A 22,843-nucleotide genomic window follows, 5' to 3' on the forward strand; every position below is an offset into this window, starting at 1 on the left:
CAAAATTTCGCCCACATTTTTACGTCACTGGTATCGTTTATATCCTGAGTTAAATACTACAAAATGGGGCTCATATGGATACAAAGTAAGACTGGTAGAACATCGATATCTTCTCTGAAGACATGTAGCTTTCGTTGTGAATGCGGCACCGACGATTTCGGCTTTTTTTTTAGACGCATTGGACACGGGCGTTTCTACAATCCCCAGTAAACACTCAAAATCGTACAGGGTTCGTCAGGAATGTAAACTTTTGTGACACACTGAAGTTGGATATTTCTGGAACACAGCACATACTCTGATATGCACCAGTCTAACGCGAAGGAACCATTGCCAGATTACAGCGCGAATTGCACGTCGAGCAGTAACAGCAAGTAGATGTCGCAAGCGAAGTGAGGCCGTGACTCGCTGGCGGCTGGTAGCGTCAGCAGGCCCTCAGCTGAGCGGCGGCGGGGGCGGCGCCGGGGGCAGCCGTCCGGAGTGGTCGACGCCGCCTCCGGCGGACGGCGCGCCGACGCTGCAGACGGGGCTACAGCTCCTCGGCCAGGGCTTCGGGGGCGGGAGAGGTCGCGCCGGGGGTGGAAGCGGCGGCGGGGGCGGCGTGGGGCGACGCGCCCACCTTGATGTCGTTGGCCGAGTGAGAACGCGAGTGGCCTTGAGGCGGAGGCTGCACCGCCAACGACGCCGGCGGCTGCGACGCCGACTGCGACCGGGTGTGCCCGTTGTTGTTGTTATTGTTATTATTGTTGTTGTTGTTAGAATTGACACCGGCACTGTTGTGGTGATGCTGCTGCAGGTGCGGCTGCTGCTTGTGGTGGTGGTGGTGCGGGTGGTGGTGGTGGTTGTGCTGCGGAGTCAGCTGGTCGCGCAGCGCCATCTGGTAGGCCACCTCGAACGCCTGGCCCAGCGTCAGGATCACCTCCGTCGCCTGGTCCTGCGGGCAGCCACACTCCCATTAGACAACACTGCCCCATATTACCACTCGCCCCGGTTGCACAGCTACTTGTATTTTCACAATGCTTTTTGTTCAAGTAACAAGAAAATGGGCACATGAGTCAGATCGTCAATCAGCATCTACTTTTCAAGGAACAGCTTAGACAAGAGGCTCTGAGCCTGTCTACCATGCTCCCCAGGGTACCTGCAGCTATAATACACGGTCAGTATACAAAATATTAGACAACTTCCGCAACAGTAATGGGTGCAGAATGTAAGAAGAAAAATATATTGACCTTCTCCCATCTGGACAAATGTTTGTATGGTTTGAATGAAAGCCTTCTTGTCGATATTTATGCAGAACATTCCGGTTTCCAGCAGTTATTCAATTTCTTCCTCTGCTGGATAGTAATTGAGGCTTCTTTATTGATTGTACTTATTATTTCAGCTTATTTCTTTTGAACTGTAGTGGAGCCTGTGTACTCTGAAACTTCATTTTGTGTAAATCTGCATTAGCTAGACCGGTTCGATTTGTGAATTTTCCGATTAGATGTCGGTTGGTGTGTCAATTCAGTGTTCTGTGCAGACTAAGATATATGTCATGCGCGTACAAAGGGTCAAGGCGTACTCAAAATGTTAATCACATTTGTGTTTGATAACAAGCAGTCAAAATGGTGTTTTTACTGACACTGATCATTTGTCGCCCGGCTGTTACAGAGTAGGATCAGTCCTTACTCAGCTTTTTTCCAGCAAAACGAAAAGCTGGAGCGTAAGAGTCGAGAAGAAGAGGATCGTGTGAGCTACATCGAGTTTATTTAGACTACATCGTCTTCTAGGAACGAGGGAAAATACCTGTTGTCTTTCCAGTATATAAAAAGGAGCAACGAACACCGAGAGTAACGCGTATGCTTCCTTCGTAGGCAAAAATGTTTTATCTGTAAGATTAAAAACGTAAAAAAGTGTTAGGTATGCAATATTTGCAGAACCACCACTGATGATGTTTTGTCACTAAAGGTGAAACACTTATGGTGTAACGCTATCCACTACGCTTAAGACCTGGAAATGAAATACAAATAATATTTTTACATAACAGCTGCTACTGAAGATGACCATAGAAATAAATATATCATATATTTTATTTCGATGCTGTGCTGAAAAATATTCAGGCTTAATGTTTTCAGTAATGAGGGATCAATAATCCGCTCTGGCCTTAAATGTGATTCACTGCCTAAAGGAGTTGTCATCATATGCACAGTGCAACTACTTAATTTCATTTAAGTCTTGTCAAAATATACTCGAGTATATTTCTTAAGTTGGGGAATGTTATTCGAAATTTACCCTCCTGCCTAAGTTGCCTTTGAGCTATGATCTACTGTATTGCGGAGTCTTACTGATGTCAGTGTATCATCGGAAGGTGAGTGACTGACATAAAATGTCTGCTGTGTTACTGCTAGGCATTAACGAACGTATTATCACACTACGCATCGTACACATTGTTTATGCGCTCTATATGAGCATAGACAACACGGTTGAATATGCTAAGATAACAATGCCCATAGTGACCTTATTGTCGGTGGGACGTTAAACACAAAACTTCCTTCCCTCGGACATAGTTCCAGTCAATCTACGCGAGCAGCGATCGCAAGGCATTGAAGAGGATGGCTCTCTAAATGCTTCCGGTGACGTGTAGATTGTATGACACTACCTTGTCTCGCTGTCGTCAGGAGAAAGGAGACGCTACACTCTGCTTGGCAAATGTCTCGAGTCCGCATACTTATTAGTGCTCGTGTTATATCAACGCTCAGAATACACGGTTTGGAAAGAGCTTTATATTATTCTATGGTTATGGGTGCTAGCTCCTGGCTGCGTTCTTGTCACAAACGGTTCACACGAAGAAATAATTCTTTGTTTGCACTATTGTTAGCAAACTGTATTTTATTTGATTTCTATTTCTTTTGAATTTTCTTTGTGTGATTATTCGAAATGTGCTAGTTTAAAAGGGATATCTCACTTGGAAATTAATAAGAACATGCCTGCAAAATTGTAAATGATTGTATGAAAAGGACACGAAAAACAAGAAACTGATTCCGAACGGAAAAAATAGTTAATTCAAGTTCAGGGTGAATTTGTAATCTAGTTTCTTTGTGAAAGGTCTTTGAAAGACTTTATAGTCACCTTTTTATTGTTAAAATAATGTTATGTGAAATCTATGATTACAGTTTCAGCCTTGAGCCATTTTCGGGTGAACGCTGGGAAATCACAAACGTTATATACTCAGCCAATGGAGATGGAAGATGCGATGATGCCTTGTACAAATGTGTGATGTTTTCAGATTTTGCCATATGATAAAGCACGAAGTATAATGGTAGCGGTCAAGAGGTGATAACGGGGTCTTTTAGAAAGGTTTATAACAGTGTGATTCATACACAAGAAAATTTAAAAGATTCGTTTTCAAAGGACATGTTTTTTATCTACAGCTTATTATCTGTAACATACAGGGTGGCGCACGAAATGTGTTACCATTTTGTTTTTGAATATAAACTTTACTGTCAATACAATCTGAAACAAACATACTACAATGAAGAGCCGTCCATGGAGATTTGTTCTAACTTAGCACATACTCAATATGTCCACCATTTCTTTTCCTAACTTCCTTCAAACGAACACTGAAGTTAGTGATTATTCTACGGCACGTGTCTTCCGTAATTTCACTGCACGCTCGAAGAATAAGTCTTTTGAGCTTCATTAAATCTTTCGGGAAATTTTTTTCCTTTAGGTACCCTCAAAGAAAAAGTCACATGGATTGAGGTCTGGATTATTGGGAGCCAATTTTGTCCGTCATTGAAGTGACCTGGAAAGTTGAGTGAAATGATCCGCATGTCGAAATGCTCGTGTAAAAAACTCCAACACAGTGTTTGCAGTATGTGGCCTTGCTCCATCTTGCGTGTGGAAGGGCAAGGCAGTAGCAAGAAGCTGTGGAATGAAGCTATTGCGAAGCATGCTCAGATAACGCTCGCTGTTCACAGTTTCTTCAAAGAAAAAGGGTCCAATAAGTCCGTGGCTGGAAACTGCTGCCCTCGATGTAATCCTCGGAGCATAATGTTGTCGTTCATAAAGCACTTGCGGGTTTTCAGTGACCCAAAAGCGTACATTTTGTTTGTTAACCACACCGTCTAAATGAAAATGCGCCTCGGCTGAAAACCAAACGTTGTTGAGAGTTTATTCCCTTTCCTCCGCCCACTGAGCAAACAGTAGTCTCTGCTGCCTGTGTTCTTCAGTGAGTTTCTGTGCACAGGTCATCGTGTATCGGTACATATGGAGGTCACTTTTAAGAATGCGTTGAACGGAGCGTCTGGATATTCCCAGTTGCACTGCTGCCTTTCTACACGATTTCCCAGGACTTCTCTCTACAGCAACTCGTACCGCTTCAATTTTCTCCGGCGAACAAACAGGCTTAAGCCGTCGGCACACGGACCGTGGTGTCGAACGTCGACGTTGAGCATGCTAAGTTCAACGTGCTGCTGAACGCTCAGAAACGATGCGACTTGTGCATACGGTACGTGGGCCCCAACGTGGTACACGCGATCGCAACGCATTCCGGCGGCAGTTGCGGGAAGTTTCTAGTTTGTAAATCACACTGTTTACTAAACGGGCGCGAGTTAAATTCCCACATTAACTCTATTAAAACGCACATTTCCTCCATTGTCCATGAAAAGGAAATTACCATCTCCAATCAATAAGGGCACAGGCTTATTAAAGTACCTTTACAAATAGTGCGATACAGATTTGCAATACTTCACTTAAGATAAACATTATTTCATCATTCCCAAATTTTAATAAAACTCTAAGGTCAGTATTACTTGATCACTGTTCCTACCCAGTAACAGAATCTTTGCAACACGTGAATTATGAAGCGTAAAAGAAAACGGTGCAAAATAGCTTTACACAAGTAGCGCAAGGAGTCCTGTACATCAAGCCAAGCGAACACCCAAAGAAAGGTGAACTTACATTTAAATAACATCAAAAATTATAGGATATACTTATATTAAACTGATAATAAAGTAACAAAACCTAATAAAAACGCAAAAGTTAGGAAAAAAAATTACTTGCTGGCGAGTTGCGAACCACCGCCCGAACATAAAAATTTCATTAACCAACGACGCTATTTACTACGCTAAACCAACAATCTAATGACAACTGTCATTTCCCTACTTTAGCACTTGGTGAAAGCTTTAATCGGAACTAAATGAAATTTAATTATAGCAAATTGTACCAAGAAAATTGCGTTTTGGGTGCATCATCAGTATATTGCTGCCTTCAAATAGCATAGTCTCATAATACGCAAGTTACAATAATTTTTTTGCCACGACTATGATGTTTCTCATTATTTTATTGCAGCGGATCACACAGTTAGTAACGGGTTTTCCAGTGATTCTCAGTTTGCTGGTGCTCAGAAACGACATATATACGTGTAGGCTTGAAATAAATGTCAATATGGCGCCTCACAACTTTGTGCTGAAGGGAGATGGCGTGACCGTGACGTGGGTGGCGTCGTGCCATCTCATTGGTCAACGCTCAGACGCACGCTCAGACTATCTGACAGGCTAGATATTGCTCTGCACGTTCGGAAAGACTCCCGAACGTGCTCTTCCACGCTATGACGTTAGAAACTCGGCACGCTCAACGCTCAAATGCACGGTCCGTGTGCCGACGGCTTTAGGTCGAGGTCGCTTCGCTTCCAATACTGCGCCTTCCTGTACAAATTTATCGTACAACCTGTAGATGGTCTTCTTGCAAGGGACCCATCGTATGTTGAACTGTTGTCGAAAACGCCTCTGAGGCACAACAAGGCTTTTCGTTTCATGAAAAAGTAACACAATTGCTGATCGTTGCTGTGTCGTCAGTCTTCCATTGTCCGCCATTGCTGCTTACTAGTCTCCTAGCGGCAGTATCGTGAATTACACGTCATTTCGTAACTCATTTGTTTTTCCAAGCTCTGCTGGTACTGCTGTAGAGATCCCAGCGGGGTATCTAATGTGCGTCGTAAATTATGAAACAAAGAATTGGTAACACATTTCGTGCGCCACACTGTAGCTTAAAAGACCTGGGAAAAGCAAATGACCAAACACGCCAGATGCCTTATAGAGTTTGCCCTCGGTTTTTCACCTTTACATTACAAAGTGGTGAGGTGTTTCACACTTGAGACAACACTATCCGCCGGCAAACTTAGCGGACTGGGAAATGCCCTGTAAGCGTTGCTGATGCCACTAAGACCTCGCCCAGGGAGGTCGTGCGCTCGGAGCGTGTACTCACCATGGTGTCGACGCAGAAGACGTGGCAGAAGTGGCTGGAGCTGCCGTGGTCCTTGGTGATGTAGGCGAAGTGCGTCATGTCGTCCGCGTCCTGGCAGGCGCAGTGGATGTTGCGAATCTCGTGCTCGCAGACCAGCTCCTGCCAACACGACATGGCATAATGCTTCATAGCCGCGCAGGGGAAGGCGACAAGCTCTAGATTACTCACGTGGGAGCAGTTGTGGCATGTCGTTCATTTCAGTGTTTGAAATCCCGTTTCCAGTTCGTATATATCCTCCGCCCTTGACTTATACGGACCACACTGAGAAGTCACATACTAGTTTTAACATCAGAACCTTCGTATACTATTCGACAAGACTGATCATATGAAGAGCATATTTATATTGCACGTCGTTCGACGACACAGAGTCCTGAATGGTGCGAAAAGTGGCAGTTGACTCTAAATAACGAAAAGTGTGAGGTCATCCACATGAGTACTAAAAGGAACTCGTTAAACTTCGGTTACACGATGAATCAGTCTAATCTAAAAGCCGTAAATTTGACTAAATACCTACGTATTACAATTACGAACAACTTAAATTGGAAAGAACACATAGAATATGTTGTGGGGAAGGCTAATCAAAGGCTGCGTTTTATTGGCAGGTCACTTAGAAAATGTAAGAGCCTACACTACGCTTGTCCGTCCTCTTTTAGAATACTGCTGCGCGGTGTGGGATCCTTACCAGGTAAGACTGACGGAGTACATCGAAAAAGTTCAAAGAAAGGCAGCACGTTTTGTATTATCGCGAAATATGGGAGAGAGTGTCACAGAAATGATACGGGATTTCGGCTGGAAATCATTAGAAGAAAGGCGTTTTTCGTTGCGACGATATCTTCTGACGAAATTCCAATCACCAACTTTCACCTCCGAATGCGAAAATATTTTGTTGACACCGAACTACATAGGGCGGAACGATTACCACGATAAAATCAGGGAAATCAGAGCTCGTACGGAAAGAAAGATATAGGCGTTCAGTCTTTCCGCGCGCTATACGAGATTGGAATAATAGAGAATTGTGAAGGTGGTTCGATGAACCATCTGCCAGGCACTTAAATGTGATTTGCAGAGTATCCATGTAGATGTAGATATAGATGTAGATGTAGATGTAGAATATGTTCCTCCAACTACTTTGGAGGAACTAATATGGACACTGCTTACGACGAGCGTGTGACAGAGAGAAATCTTCAGACATAAAAGTAATTTCGTGCGTACCCCAAGGGATTGTCATAAAACTATTACTTTTCACAATAAAGGAGGAGACTTAGAAAAGTGAGTTACATAATATCATGGCAGGCCTAGTAACTTTGATTGCATGTTGCACTACACTGCCGGCCGGGGTAGCCGAGCGGTTTTAGGCGCTACAGTCTGGAACCGCGTGACCGCTCCGGTCGCAGGTTCGAATCCTGCCTCGGGCATGGATGTGTGTGATGTCCTTAGGTTAGTTAGGTTTAAGTAGTTCTAAGTTCTAGGGGACTGATGACCTCAGAAGTTTAAGTCCCATAGTGCTCAGAGCCATCTGAACCATTTTTTTGCACTACACTTCAAAGTGACAGAGACTTTATTTTTCAACATACTCAAGAAGTCTCAGAGTGAACAGTGGACGGATGTTCAATTCTTCGACGACAGAAACCAGCTCCCTGGTTAAGTAGAGACCCGAGAACCGCTACGTGAACGTACTTATCGTTGGAAACATTCCTTCCCCTGGGATAGTTGTGAATCAGTTCTACGGACATTGGCGCCATTGCGGCGTGGGTCAAATGGTCGGCACCATATCACTACGGCTGGATGTGACGTTGCACATGGTTCATGTGCCTACAGAATTTCAAGGTGAATCTGTGTGCAGTTTAGACGTATTACCGACAAGACTAGTACGGTCCCGCGTACTTCAACTCTGGAGTATCTTTCTAGCTGCTGCACTATTCACTCGCTCCCTCTCACACAGCTGTGTACCGCAGCAGAACTATTTATATAACAGGTACTGAGACTGCGCCACATGGTTGCGCAGTGCTCTTGGGGTAGACGATACATACAACTTACTCTGTGAAATCTATAAAAAGGGACCCTTTGAGTGGGAGGTCTCAAAACGCCAATTATGTTTACGGCATCCGACACCCATCATACTGATTACCATGCAACCGCAATATTGGCTGCTTATAGCAACAGGGCGCGTGGCTGGAGGTATACGATGGTGAGCGCAGCATGAGACTACGGAACTGCTCAGTCGACGAGTAACTCACTTGCCGATTGACATTTCGTCAGAAAGGAACCCAAGGAATTTCGCAGAGTGAGAAGAAAGTGATAGATGAAACATTAGCGTTTCTGCAAGATGAGTCAGCGGAATATGTGGTGTCGCATACGCCCGACTGTGCGGACAATGTACATGAGAAACACAATACGACGATACGTGCTTAGCAAGTGTTAGTGATACTGAAACGGGTGTCGAGCAATGTAGTTCATCATCCTTGTCGGACAGTGAGACGCAAATGCCGTCTCCAGTGAAACGTAGTACGGGGTTCAAATGGTTCATATGGCTCTGAGCACTATGGGACTTAACATCTATGGTCATCAGTCCCCTAGAACTTAGAACTACTTAAACCTAACTAACCTACGGACATCACACAACACCCAGTCATCACGAGGCAGAGAAAATCCCTGACCCTGCCGGGAATCGAACCCGGGAATCCGGGCGTGGGAAGCGAGGTAGTACGGGGCAACCGTTGTCTAAGCAGCAGGTCTAAACGTAATTATGCACATGGAAGATCATCCGCAGAATAGTAAAAGGTGTACAATTTTGCTTCCACCGTTTGTCAATAGGTGGCGACAAAAGTAGCAGTCGAAAGAAACAGATCGCACACGTCAGGCAGTTAGCTTGGACCTCGGCCAACATAACCTGATTCAAACATTAGTCGATTTGTGTCTGCATCATAAATTTGTTCCTGATTGAAAATGTGAGTTTACGAGCCTAATTCTCGTGTTACCGTTTTGTTTCAATGTGAAGAAAACAGCGGATGAGTCTCATCGACCGCTCTCAACCACGTATGGTAAGGACGCTATTAGTGAAAGAACGTGTCGTGAGTGGTTTCAACGCTTCAAGAACGGTGATTTTAACGTCGTAGACAGCCATAGTGGTGGAAGAGAGAATGTTTTCGAAAATACAGAATTGGAGACATTGCTGAGTGAAGACTCGCGTCAGACTCAACAAGAATTGACACGATTAGTGTGAGTGACACAGCAAGCCATTTCAAAACGTCTCAAGGCTATGGGCATGTTTCAGAAAGAAGGAACTTGGGTCCCGTGTGAGCTGAAACCAAGAGACTTTGAATAGCGTTTGTGTGTGTGTGTGTGTGTGTGTGTGTGTGTGTGTGTGTGTGTGTGTGTGTGTACAGTTGCTTCAGAGGCAAAAACGGAAGGGATTTCTGAATCGCATTGTGACCGGGGACGAAAAATGGGTTTATTACGATAACCCTAAACGCAAAAAATTATGGGGATATCGCGGCCATGCTTCCACATCGACGGTCAAACTGAATATTCACGGCTCTAAGATCATGCTCTGGATTTGGTGGGACCAGCTTGGCGTCGTGTACTATGAGGTGTTAAAACAAAGTGAAACAATTAGAGGTGCTCGTTATCGAACGCAATTAATGCGTCTGAGCAGAGCATTAATAGACAAACGGCCGCAATACAGCGAGAGGCACGACGTTGCAAAAGAGGTCAAAAACGTACTTGCAAACGTTAAAATGGGAAGACCTACCCCACCCGCCGTATTCACCAGATTTGTTCCCTCTGACTATCACCTCTTTAGATCAATGGCGCATGGCCTGGCTGACCAACATTTCCGATCTCATGAAGAAGTCACAGATGGGTTCGATTCGTGGATCGCTTCAAAAGATGAACAATTTTTTCGACGGGGGATTCGTACACTGCCCTAAATATGGGAGAAGGCAGTGGCCAGCGATGAAAACTACTTTGAATGACACATGTGTAACCAATTTGTTTCATTAAAGCTTCAAATGTTGGGGAAAAACGGCGGAAGCAAAGTTGCACACCTTGCAGAAAAAAATTTTGAACAGATTTTAAGTAAGTCCGCTGCTATATGACCATGCAGTGCACAAGAAAAAGGAGCAATTGTTACGAGAACGCGTTTGAAGGACGCTCGATCTACTAAAAATAGTGTTGTATACAGTGTAATTGGGCAAAAATGTGGAAAGAACTCCAGATTATCGACTCTTGGTGTAGGAACTTTCAGTTGCCCATCAACATAGACAAATGTAACGTATTGCTCATAGATGAGCAGAAACACCCATGATTTTATGATCAAACGCTTATAGGAAAACCACTGAAGTTGTCATATGCATTAAATATCTGGAAGGAAGTCTACGGACCGATTTAAAATGGAACGACCAAATAAAACTGATCACTGGCAAAGCAGATGCCAGAATGACATTCATTGGAACAATCATCTAGTAGTATAGTGTACCCACGAAGAAAGCAGCTACAAAACCCTCGTTCGACCAATACTGGAATATTGCTTGTCAGTTTTGGATCAGTACCAGATATGATTAAAAGAAGAAACAGAGAAAATCCAAATAAGAGCTACACGTTTCGCCACAGATTCATTTAGTAAGCACGAAAGCATCAGGAAGATGCTCATCCAACTCCAGTGGCAGACACTGCTAGACAGGCATTCTCCACCACAGTGGGTTTACTGTTTAAGTTCCGAGATCGTTCGTTTTTGGAAAAGTACTTCGTACTCGTGAAAAAACTATGAAGGTTATATTGGAGGTTTACCAACAGTCGTTCTGCCCGCTGTGGTCTATCCACGGCTGGAATAGGAAAGTGCCGGCCTAGGTGGCCGAGCGGTTCTAGGCGGTTCAGTCCAGAACCGCGCGACTACTACGGTCGCAGGTTCGAATCCTGCCTCGGGCTTGGATGTGTGTGATGTTAGTTAGGTTTAAGTAGTTCTAAGTCTAGGGGACTGATGACCTCAGAAGTTAAGTCCCATAGTGTTCAGAGCCATTTGAACCATTTTGAACAGAAGAACGGGAAACGCATTACCATTACATAACACACCCCTCTGGAGTAGCAGCAAGGTGACCTCTGAGCGTATAATCTGTCAGTGGATGGATCACCACCAAGATTTCCACATGCTCTCACTCCATAAGACACTGTGGAGTGGTTTGGAATTATACTCACGGCGTTTATGCAAAGTCTAGTGTTCAAGAACTGTAGGCCAACACCACTCATCGCCTTTTCTGGTCAAATACTGGTGAAAATTTCTTCCTCCACCAGGTTTAGAACCTGTTATCTCTGATTTGAGCGCTATTGTGCAAGCATGCGTTGACGACTGCTGCTATATTTTTTATTTTAATTTTTTGGGTCCCTTGAACTGTTTGCTCGCCAATTTTGCTTCCAACAGTTTCGGCACTGGAATGCACTTCCAGTGTTCAGAGGTTTTCTACGGGAAAAAAAAAAGGAAATGGGAGGAAGATACAGGATGAATTATAGCCTTCTAACACTGAAGTAAAAAAGTTTCTTAGCTCCTGAAGGAATATTACTGCGAAACGTACCCCTTCTGTTATGAAAACTTCTTGTAAATAAAAATCTAGTGGAGAGTTAAAATTCTCATGAAAATGGATATTCAAATTCCTTGAAAGACTAAAATCTTCCAGACATTTTGTACGAATTCTACATGATAACAAACTTTTGAAACGAAAATTGCGCTTGAAACTTAAAGTCTGGAGGAACAGTGAATTTGTCTGAAGCTACAGTGTGCTTCAACCCCGAGACTGTTCTTAAAACTTCTCTTCTTGGCGCTACTATTCTTGAAAAAAATGTCTTCCTCCACACTAAAACTTCGTCATGAACTCTCAGGGTTTCCTGTATATTGGAGAAAAGCATTTCCTAATAACAAAGATTCTACAACGTACATTCATCTTGAAACCAAGAGTATGTGTGAAGAGGTAGAAAGCTCTTCAACTGAAACTTTCTTTGGCTCCCTGTCTGTGCGTTCGCTAAAGCAAACTTGCCAGAGTCCACGTCGTTAACTCTCTTCTTGTAAAACAAATTCTTCCATCCGAAAAGATTCAGATCGCATAACTATTACACAGATTATTAACTAGAGTTTCGTTAACTACAAGGGGCAATGAAATGGAAACGATAAATATGGAGAAAAATAAGTAAACTGTTAGTTATTTCATAAGCAATCACCGGATTGCGGCTGCGTGCTTCCCTCATTTATACGACTCCAAACTAAGGAGCGAGCAGGTGATTCCCGACGTTGTGTGTCCCACTACGTCACAACAAGCAACTACAGGATCTTTCCCCAAGTTATAACGAGCCTCCGAAGCGTCCCTCGTGGATCACTGGCAATGCATTGCGCAGACGTACCCGAGGCTGTTTATTTTCCGCAAAGTGCATTAACACTACTTGGAATACAGATATGAGTTTCTAATAACACTAACGCAAGAAAAGAATTGGACTGATAAATGTGTAAGTACTTTCTCTTTCCTTTCTACCATTCACCCCTTCCCCTCCCCAGAACACAATTTATCCATTAATACGGCTGCACTCAGATGTGGCGTATACATTTAATATTTATTCTAAATCCACTTCTTTCAACAGTAAACACAAATTTTAAACCATTAAATCACTATTGCGATTTTTCCATTCCCTAGAACGCGGAAAGTGATAGCCCCAGAGATAAAATGAATAGGACTTGCAGCAAATTTAATGTCACTTAATTTTGTGCTGGGAAATATAGTCTCTAGAAGCCACAGTTTTAAGAAACAAGATGGCCGCACGGGGTAGCCGTGCGGTCTAAGGCGTCTTGTCGCAGTTCGCGCAGCTCCCCCCCGTCGGAGGTTCGAGTCCCTCCCTTGGGCATGGATGTGTGTTGTCCTTAGCGTAAGTTAGATTAAGTAGTGCGTAAGCCTAAGGGACCGATGACCTCAGCAGTTTGGGCCCATAATCCTTACCACAAATTTCCAGATTTAAGAAACAAAACTGATCTTTTAACGCCTCCCCCCCCCCCCCCTCACCCCACACTGAAGCTCACACCCCACAAACGAGGATTTTTAGTACGTTGTTTATGACACTCCATCCTGCCACTGTACAAAAATTTGCAACAATACGATTTTCGCCATGAATTTTCCTTCGTTGACTTAACAGATTACGACATTTCGACAACGGAAGAAGCTTGTACCATCGATCTAATGCACTATGTGATTAAAAGTATCCAGACACGTGGCTGGAAATGACTTACAAGTTCGTGGCGCCCTCCATCGGTAATGATGGAATTCAATATAGTGTTGGTCCACCCTTAGCCTTGATGACAGCTTCCACTCTCGCAGGCATACGTCCAATCAGGAACTCGAAGGTTTCTTGGGGAATGGCAGCCCATTCTTCACCGAGTCCTGCACTGAGGAGAGGTATGATGTCGGTCGGAGAGGCGTGACACGAAGTCATCGTTCCAAAACATCCCAAAGGTGTTCTTTAGGATTCAGGTCAGGACTCTGTGCAGGTCGGTCCATTATAGGGAAGTTATTGTCGTGTAGCCGCTCCACCACAGGCAGTGCATTATGAACAGGTGCTCGATAGTGTTGAAAGATGCAATCGCCATGCCCGAATTGCTCTTCAACAGTAGGGAGCAAGAAGTTGCTTAAATCATCATTGTAGACTTGTGCTGTGATAGTGCCACGCAAAACAAGGAATGCAAGCCCCCTCCATCAAAAACACGACCACACCATAACACACCGACTCCGAATTTTACTGCTGGCACTACACACGCTGGCAGATGACGTTCACCAGGCATTCTCCATGCCCACACCATGCCATCGGATAGCCACACTGTGTACCGTGATTCGTCACTCCACACAACGTTTTTCCACTGTTCAATCGTACAATGTTTACGCTCCTTACACCAAGCGAGGAGTCGTTTGGCATTTACCGGAATGATGTGTGGCTTATGAGCAGTCGCTCGACCATGAAATCCAAGTTTTCTCACCTCCCGCCTAACTGCCATAGTACTTGCAGTGGATCCTGATGCATTTTGGAATTCCTGAGTGATGGTCTGGATAGATGTCTGCCTTTTACACATTACGACCCTCTTCAACTGTCGGCGGTCACTGTTAGTCAACAGACGAGGTCGGCCTGTACGCTTTTGTGCTATACGCCTCCCTTCACGTTTCCACTTCACTATCACACCGGAAACAGCGGACGTAGGGATGCTGTGCAGCTGGTCCCGGCAGAGGTTCGAGTCTTCCCTTGGGCATGGGTGTGTGTGTTTGTCCTTAGGATAATTTAGGTTAAGTAGAGTGTAAGCTTTTGGACTGATGACCTTAGCAGTTAAGTCCCATAAGATTTCCCACACATTTTGAACCTAGGGATGTTTATTAGTGTGTAAATCTCGGGTACAGACGTATGACGCAAGTGACACCCAATCGAAGTCCGTGAGTTCCGCGGAGCGCTCCATTCTGCTCTCTCACGATGTCTAATGACTACTGAGGTCGCTGATATGGAGTACCTGGCAGTAGGTGGCAGCACAATGCACCCAATATGAAAAACGTATGTTTTTGGGGGTGTCCGGATACTTTTGATCACATAGGGTATCTCGGTCAACAGCTGGTATCAAAACGTTCATCTCGTTAAGGCCTAGCAGTTTCGCGAACAAGAATTTCCATTATTGTGATACGTAACTGTCAAAAAGGCTTCCTGTGAACCAAATACTAAATATAGAACATCTAGAAAATAGAAGACGCCACGAAAGCGATTTTGTAAACGTCTCTATGGTAGCGCCTGAGTGTTGTCGGAGATTTATAGATGGCTATTCTTCCTCCTGCAGCCGTAAGTGCTTCACAGTTGATAGATGGCGACAACGCTGCTAGTTGCTTTCTGAAGAAGATTCTAAAATAAAACAAGCTGAATAAATGATCTAATGTTTTGTCATATTTTTTATATAAAAATAAGAAACAAAACAGATTGGAGAAACTTTTGATATAATTTTGAATGCTGCTCGAAATAATGTACAGGAAATGAGGTGCCAACTGAAAATTAAAAGTTAAATGTTTAGAATTTGTGGAGTTTAAAGAGTAGTCTGGTGGATTATGTGGGCCACGCACTTTGCTGTTGCATGGCCTTGAGATATTTGTATCATCTGTGCATGGAGGTGCAAAAAGTTCCAACAATCTTTCAGACTCAAATATGGTTCAATATAGAAGCCTTCAAATATTAGGAAAGAGAATGCATGTGGCGCGAGAAGTGATTTCTCCCGTACAAGTGCTATCATGATCATTGTTCTTCTTCACTCTCTTTTCCCGATAAAGTAGTACATCATTTTTGGGCACCTTTCAAAGGCACATCAGTTGTTCCTTTATTCTATTTCATTTCTTACTTTTGGATAAATGATTTCACTAAATATTTACCATCCTTTCTGACAGACAGAGTGTAGAGGAGGGAGACGCCAGCAAGCAGTGCTTGAGTAAGGTTTACGTAATAGTGCAGTCCATAAGATTTGATATTTTGTGATTATAATGGTACTCGTACAATTTGCGGAGGAATGGGATAAGTAGAATTTTTTACAGTAATAAGTTATTTTGCGTAAACTGTAGTCGTGGATACCAGATATTTCCAGACTCTAGTCGTTGCCATAAGAATTCCATCAATATTAGGCCAAAAATAGTTCCAAAAGGTAGACAATATGGCGTTTCTGGTTTATGTAAATAGTATGAGACGTAAAGCTACTATGAAACCACATTTGCACCATATTCTCAACTGCAAGGCATGTGACAAGGCAAGGCCCGACCATTTTATTTCTGAGTTAGAATTGTAACGGAAGAGACAGACAATTTAAAAAGTATTTTTCTCGGGTGGGGGACGGGGGGGGGGGCGAGTGGGGAAGGGGGGGGGGACATTACAGTAACAATTTGTTGTCAATAGTTCTACTTTCTTTTTCAAGTACCTTATAATATTCGAGGCGCATTTGTATTGGTTTTTGGCTCAGTTGTAAATGCTGACATTCAGTTTTAGTGGGAAAGCTACATTTAAGATAACAGTGGAGTACAGTGTTACATCCTAGACAGAAATACCTCCTAAATTGCCACTAAATGTTCCAGTGCAATTACGAAGTCTTAACAATAATTTGACAGGTTTACACACGGAACATTTATAAAAGATTTCAGTTTAAGTAAAAGCAGTCCTCAAAATACAAACTGTATTAATATTTGCGGGTTCGTAGTCAGACACTATGACAGCCATTCAAGGTTATAGTAAGCAGTATAAAAGGCACGATTTGTCACTCATAATAGGAGACGACAATGATTACGAAATTTTGAAGTAAGAAAGGAATAAACAAGGATGAGTGATTGCTAGTTTAACTTCTGTTGTCCACTATCTTATTTTTTGCTAATTGGAACCCTGATCTGGGATCGTAATTTCCAGGTATTTATAATTCCGGAATGCGCCAATAGTATTTCCATCTCTGATACTGTCATATTGTTACTACCCAAAGAAAGATCTTTGGTTTTAGAAAAAATTATTATCAGTACGGCGTTAAGTGTGTGTTTCTAAGATTTTCTTCATCGTGTATTCAATATCATAGTCATCTAAAGCTAACATTATTTGATCATCAGCGAATTGTAAACTTGATAGATAATCCTCGTCTATGTTAGGCCCATTCCTCCATACTTTTCATCCATTCTTTAACAACTTCGTTCAGAAAAATTTTAACCGAACAGGTGCCATAGGGCCTTGTCTAAGGCCTCTGGTTGGCCGTTTGGTAATCCTCCTATAAAATTGATTCTCTATGGACAGAACAGGTCGTCACACCACCCTGTCCAACACAGGAGAAGTTCTAGGGCTGGCCCGCAGCCGTTGTGAGGCGCCGTACCTTGGTGACGGTGTTGAGGAACTTGACGCCGCGGTACGAGATGCACAGCGCAATGTCGGGCGTGGTACGAGACTCCCGTGGCGTCTTCTTCAGCTTCTGGATGGACTTCTTGGTCGACTCGGTGCCACGCAATTCCTTAACCAGCGTCGAACCCAGGTACTGCAAGAAAAATCAAGCAGGAGCTCTCAGCTGCTGTTGCAAGTGTTAGAAACTTCCAAATTTTTTGTATTTATACGCGTAATGGTATTGATATTCGTAATAATATTTGTAAATCGGCACATGTTTATTCCTGGGGTACGGCAGACATTATTTATTTTACTAAATCATGTAATCTTTCCTGATAAAATTTCTAAACCAAAAAATTATGTTTTATAGCAGGTTTCAGGGTCACCTCAATGTCGTGCCTAAACATCTCCGAGTACGTATTTGTAGCAACCAGTCACTTTTTAGGCATTTACATTTATTTTGCTCTCCTAGACTGGTGTTTTCACGTTTATATAAGAAGGGTTAAAAATCAGATGTACGGTACACTAACTAAAGCAAATAAGATTAGTGACGTTTGCTCTCTATAAAAACATATACTATTGCTACCTTGCGAATAATACGAGGGGGAGTTGGAAAATGAGTTTCCCCTGTCGACTGTGGTCAGAGTTGTGTGTGAATGGAAAAACAAGAGAATGAGACATTAAAGGTAAGACATATCTTTATTTTTCTACGTAATTTCCAAGTACATTGAGACATTTATCATACCACTTTATAAGCTTTAAAAAGCCTTCCAGGAAAAAATCAGGGCGTTGCATACGGAAGAAGCGTTGAGCGGCGTGTCTGACGTCAGCATTGCCGCCAAAGCGCCTTCCGCCGAGAGTCTTCTTCAAAGCAGGAAACAGATGGAAGTCACTTGGTGCGAGATCCGGACTGTAAGGCGGACGGTGTAGGCGCAGAATGCCAGATCTGAGACAGCCAGGCCGCTTTTTCGAATCACCTCTTTCAATTTCGTCAGGGTGGCACAGTACCACGCAGCATTGATGGTTGCATCCTCCAGAAAGTTCAGCAGCAAAACTCCTTTGGCGTCCCAGAAAACGGTGAGCAGCACTTTACCTGCAGATGGGGCGCTTTTGAACTTCTTTCGGACAGGTGACGTCAGATGTTTCCACTACATGGATGCAGCCTTCGATTCGGGAGTGTAATGGTGGACCCACGTTTTATCACTCGTCATAATCCGAAACAGAAGGTCATTGCCAGATTCATGGTAACGCACGAACTGTTCCAGACTGAACGCCTTGCGTTGTTCCACGTGTGTCGGGGTCAGTTGGCGGGGCACCCACGTGCTGACACCTCCCTGCATCGAAGAATGTCGTGGATGATCTTGTGAGCTCGCTCATGTCCGATTCCAAGCTCTGCCGCTACTCCATGGATGGTGATACGCCTGTTCGCTTTAATCATGTCATCCACCTTCCTGACATTTGCGTCTGTAGTTCCGCGCGGGATTAGCCCAGCCGTCTAAGGTGCTGTAGTCATGGACTGTGCGGCTGGTCCCGGCGGAGGTTCGAGTCCTCCCTCGGGTATGGGTGTGTGTGTTTGTCCTTAGGATAATTTAGGTTACGTAGTGTGTAAGCTTTTAGGGACTGATGACCTTAGCAGTTAAGTCCCATAAGATTTCACACACATTTGAACATTTTTTTGCATCTGCAGTGGCCGTGCGCGTCCGTCCAGGTCTCGGTATGTCCTTGAACTTGCTGACGTCCATCACTGAATTGCTGGCACCATCTCCGCACCATTTGCTCCGACATAACACCTGACCCATACGCCTCAACAACGTGGTTATGAATTTCGGTGCCTGATACTCCACGTGCCCATTCATAGTGGATAACAGCTCTCACTTTCGCCTATGACCACGACTCCAAAACGCACCTTTTCTCCATAGCTCGGGGAAAAGACTGGGCGGCTGGCCTCCGCTTTGCGCAGGCACAGCGACAGCGCCATCTGCTTGATCGCAGTCGACCTCTACCCAATGGTGTATCGGTGTCTTGCACGTGCGCATTCACCTGCCGTGTCGTCTTCCACCCATATCACACAACTCTTCCCACAGTCAACAGGGGAAACTTACTTTTCCGACTCCCCCTCTTATCAAATTTTGAAGAAGAAAACGTGAAAAATGACTTGACAACCCTTTCCACTCCGTAGAAGAATTTCTCAATACGTAATGATATGGAGAATGTTTGTGTTTTAGGAGAGACAAAAACTGAACATCTTTAAGTATAAAACACTGAATGTTTGTTTTAAAAAATACCCTACGACGAATCGTGTAAATGGTCGGCCATTACCATATTTCTCTCTGACAAAAGGTACTATAATTGTGAATCTGACTCATTCTACATCATGGCGTTAGGTCGCAATTGTGACAGAGAGGACATCCAAATAAATGTCTATTCTTGTCACTTCTTATCACTGTGTATGTGGATATAGCACAACCCCTCCAAGGAAAGAAAATGGGGCCAGTATATACTGAAGCTACTAATTGACGTGGCACTAAATTTCACGACCATTATCCACACATACAAGAGCCTCATTTTTCTCAGTTATCATCCCTGTTAACGTTCTTTGGACCTAGTCCCCTTTCATTTGTTATTACTCTCTTCATACAATTTGATGAGATGCACTTTGTCTCGCTTTCTATGTCCGACTACCTTCTCTCACCCACATCACGTATCTGCTAATAAAATCTTCACACCTCCTCAAACGCCTGCCACACTTGCTCTGTGCACTCCACTCCTATCATGTAACAGGTGTCTGTCCTCGAGCACCCCAGTCCGCTGACTCGTCTGTAACATCAAATTCTACCTTCTTTGCGCCTCCAAACACTCCACATCCTTTTCCAGGGAAATTTAATCTCCTTTCTCTCCAAGACCGTGAAATTATCCCTGAAATCTGCTACTTCTGTCACGTCAATGACAGCCTACGTCGTTCTAATATCCGACATGAAGGATCCAACTCATCTTCTTCCTGTTTAATTATTATGTTATTCATTTTTCGACGTCCGTGTCCCATCGATTAGATCTTTCTCACGCGCACGTAGCACACGTTTTATGTTTAGTATTCTTTCAGTTAACAGATTGTTAACCTTCAGTTACCAGATGCCTTTACCAAGATAAGAACCATCAATTTTAGAACTATGCTCATCGTCATACCCACAAAAAATTTCGTATTACTGGTTCACAATGTAAATATTTGTCGTGACAAGCAACAGGTTGTCAGCTCTCCGCCAACGCATTCCACCTATAAGTTCTACGTGAAGTGCACGCGAAGTAGCACCAGAACATGCAATAACGAAACGGAATTTAATACAATGGCTACGTAAACCCATCACAATCGTTGTGTAGTGCCACACAACGTGGCACTACACAAAACTGGCGCTAATGGCATAGGCACATAGGGAACACACACGACACATATCTGTAAGTCCACGGTATTGGTGATAAGTTGAGAAAACCGTCCCGAAACACGTGTGCTACAAAACGCCACAGTTTCCTGCGTATGTACCCCGAAATCAATATGGGATATGATCACCATGCACACGTACGCAGGCCGCACAACGGGTTCGCATACTCTGAATTAGGTGGTCGAGCAACTGCAGGTGTATAGGCTCCCATTCTTGCACCAGTGCCTGTCGGAGCTCCTAAAGTGTCGGAGGGGTTTGAAGACGTGCAGCGATACGTCGACCGAGAGCATCCCAGACATGATCGATAGGGTTGTGGTCTGGAGAGCATGCAGGCCACTCCATTCGCCTGATATCTTCTGTTTCAAGGTACTCCTCCACGATGGCAGCTCGGCGGGGCCGTGCGTTATCATCCATCAAGAGGAAGATGGGACCCACTGCAGCCCTGAAAAGGCGGACATACTAGTGCAAAATGACGTCCCGATACACCTGACCTGTAACAGTTTCTCTGTCACAGACATACAGGGGTGTACGTGCAACCGCGCGACCGCTACGGTCGCAGGTTCGAATCCTGCCTCGGGCATGGATGTGTGTGATGTCCCTAGGTTAGTTAGGTTAAAGTAGTTCTAGGGGACTGATGACCTCAGATGTTAAGTCCCATAGTGCTCAGAGCCATTTTTTTTGTGTATGTGCACCAATGATAATCCCACCCCACACCATCAAACCACAACCCCCATTCAGGCCCTTTCAAGGACCTTAAGGGGTTAGTATCCAGTTACTGGTTCACGCCAGATGAAAACCCGGCGAGAATCACTGTTCAGACTATTTCTGGACTCGTCCATGAACATAACATGGGACCACTGTTCCAATGACCATATTCTTTGTTCTTGAGACCACGTTTTACGGGCCCTCCTGTGACCAGGGGTCAGTGGAATGCATCTTGCAGGTCTCTGGGCGAATAAACCATGTCTTTTAGTCGTTCAAATGGCTCGAATGGCTCTGAGGACTATGGGACTTAACCTCTGAGGTCATCAGTCCCCAAGAACTTAGAACTACTTAAACCTAACTAACCTAAGGACATCATACACATCCATGCCCGAGGCAGGATTCGAACCTGCGACCGTAGCGGTCGCGCGGTTTCAGACTGTAGCGCCTAGAACCGCTCGGCCACCGCGGCCGGCTGTTCAGTCGTCTGTAGACTGTGTGTCTGGAGACAATTGTTCCAGTGGCTGCGGTAAGGTCCCGAGCAAGGCTACCTGCAGTACTCCGTGGCCGTCTGCAGGCACTGATGGTGAGATATCGGTCATCTTGTGGTGTTGTACACTGTGGGCGTCCCGTAATGTAGCGCCTGGACACGTTTCCTGTCTGCTGGAATCGCTGCCATAATCTTGAGATCACACTTTGTGGCACACGGAGGGCCCGTGCTCCGACCTGCTGTTTTTGACCAGCCTCCAGTCACCGTAGTATTCTACCCCTCATAACGTCATCAATATGTGATCTTCGAGCCATTTTCAACACATAGTCACCATTAGCACGTTTTTATTTATTTATTTATTTATTTATTCTTCTGTGGGACCAAATTAAGGAGAAGTCTCCATGGTCATGGAACGAGTTAATACATGAAATTATAACACGATAGTAGAAACAGATAAAATGAAGTAATAGAAACGTATTCTTGCGACAATTCGTAAGTTTAAATAAAGAAAATCAACAATGTAACACTGGAAATTGCTTAATTTTTCAGCTCTTCCAGGAGCTCCTCGACAGAATAGAAGGAGTGAGCCATGAGGAAACTCTTCAGTTTGGACTTAAAAGTGTTTGGGCTACTGCTAAGATTTTTGAGTTCTTGTTGTAGCTTATTGAAAACGGATGCAGCAGAATAGTGCACTCCTTTCTGCACAAGAGTCAAGGAAGTGCATTCCACATGCAGATTTGATTTCTGCCTAGTATTAACTGAGTGAAAGCTGCTAACTCTTGGGAATAAGCTAATATTGCTAACAACAAACGACATTAAAGGAAATATATACTGTGAGGGCAATGTCAGAATTCCCAGACTGTTGAATAGGGGTCGACAAGAGGTTCTCGAACTTACACCACATATAGCTCTAACAGGCCGGTTTTGAGCCAAAAATACCCTTTTTGAATCAGAAGAATTACCCGAAAAAATAATACCATATGAACTGTCACTTATTTCAGATACTGTTCAAATGGTAAGTAAAGCAGCATTTAGTTTCTGAAAAAGA

The 22,843-nt window shown here is 44.0% G+C and overlaps 1 protein-coding gene across 1 annotated transcript in view; it reads right to left on the minus strand.

Moving 5' to 3' along the window:
* Positions 1–526: 526 nt before the first annotated feature.
* Positions 527–22,843, minus strand: part of LOC124805673 (ankyrin repeat and SAM domain-containing protein 1A-like) — a 183,521-nt gene continuing 161,204 nt past the window's right edge. Inside the window, exons 8-11 of the mRNA XM_047266243.1 lie at positions 17,165–17,323; positions 6,244–6,381; positions 825–931; positions 527–770 (exon numbers count right to left, since the gene is read on the minus strand). Of these exons, the coding sequence (XP_047122199.1) occupies positions 527–770; positions 825–931; positions 6,244–6,381; positions 17,165–17,323 (648 nt within the window). The remainder of the gene's footprint in view (positions 771–824; positions 932–6,243; positions 6,382–17,164; positions 17,324–22,843) is intronic.

Source organism: Schistocerca piceifrons, chromosome 7, assembly GCF_021461385.2.
Source record: "Schistocerca piceifrons isolate TAMUIC-IGC-003096 chromosome 7, iqSchPice1.1, whole genome shotgun sequence".
NCBI lineage: Eukaryota > Metazoa > Arthropoda > Insecta > Orthoptera > Acrididae > Schistocerca > Schistocerca piceifrons.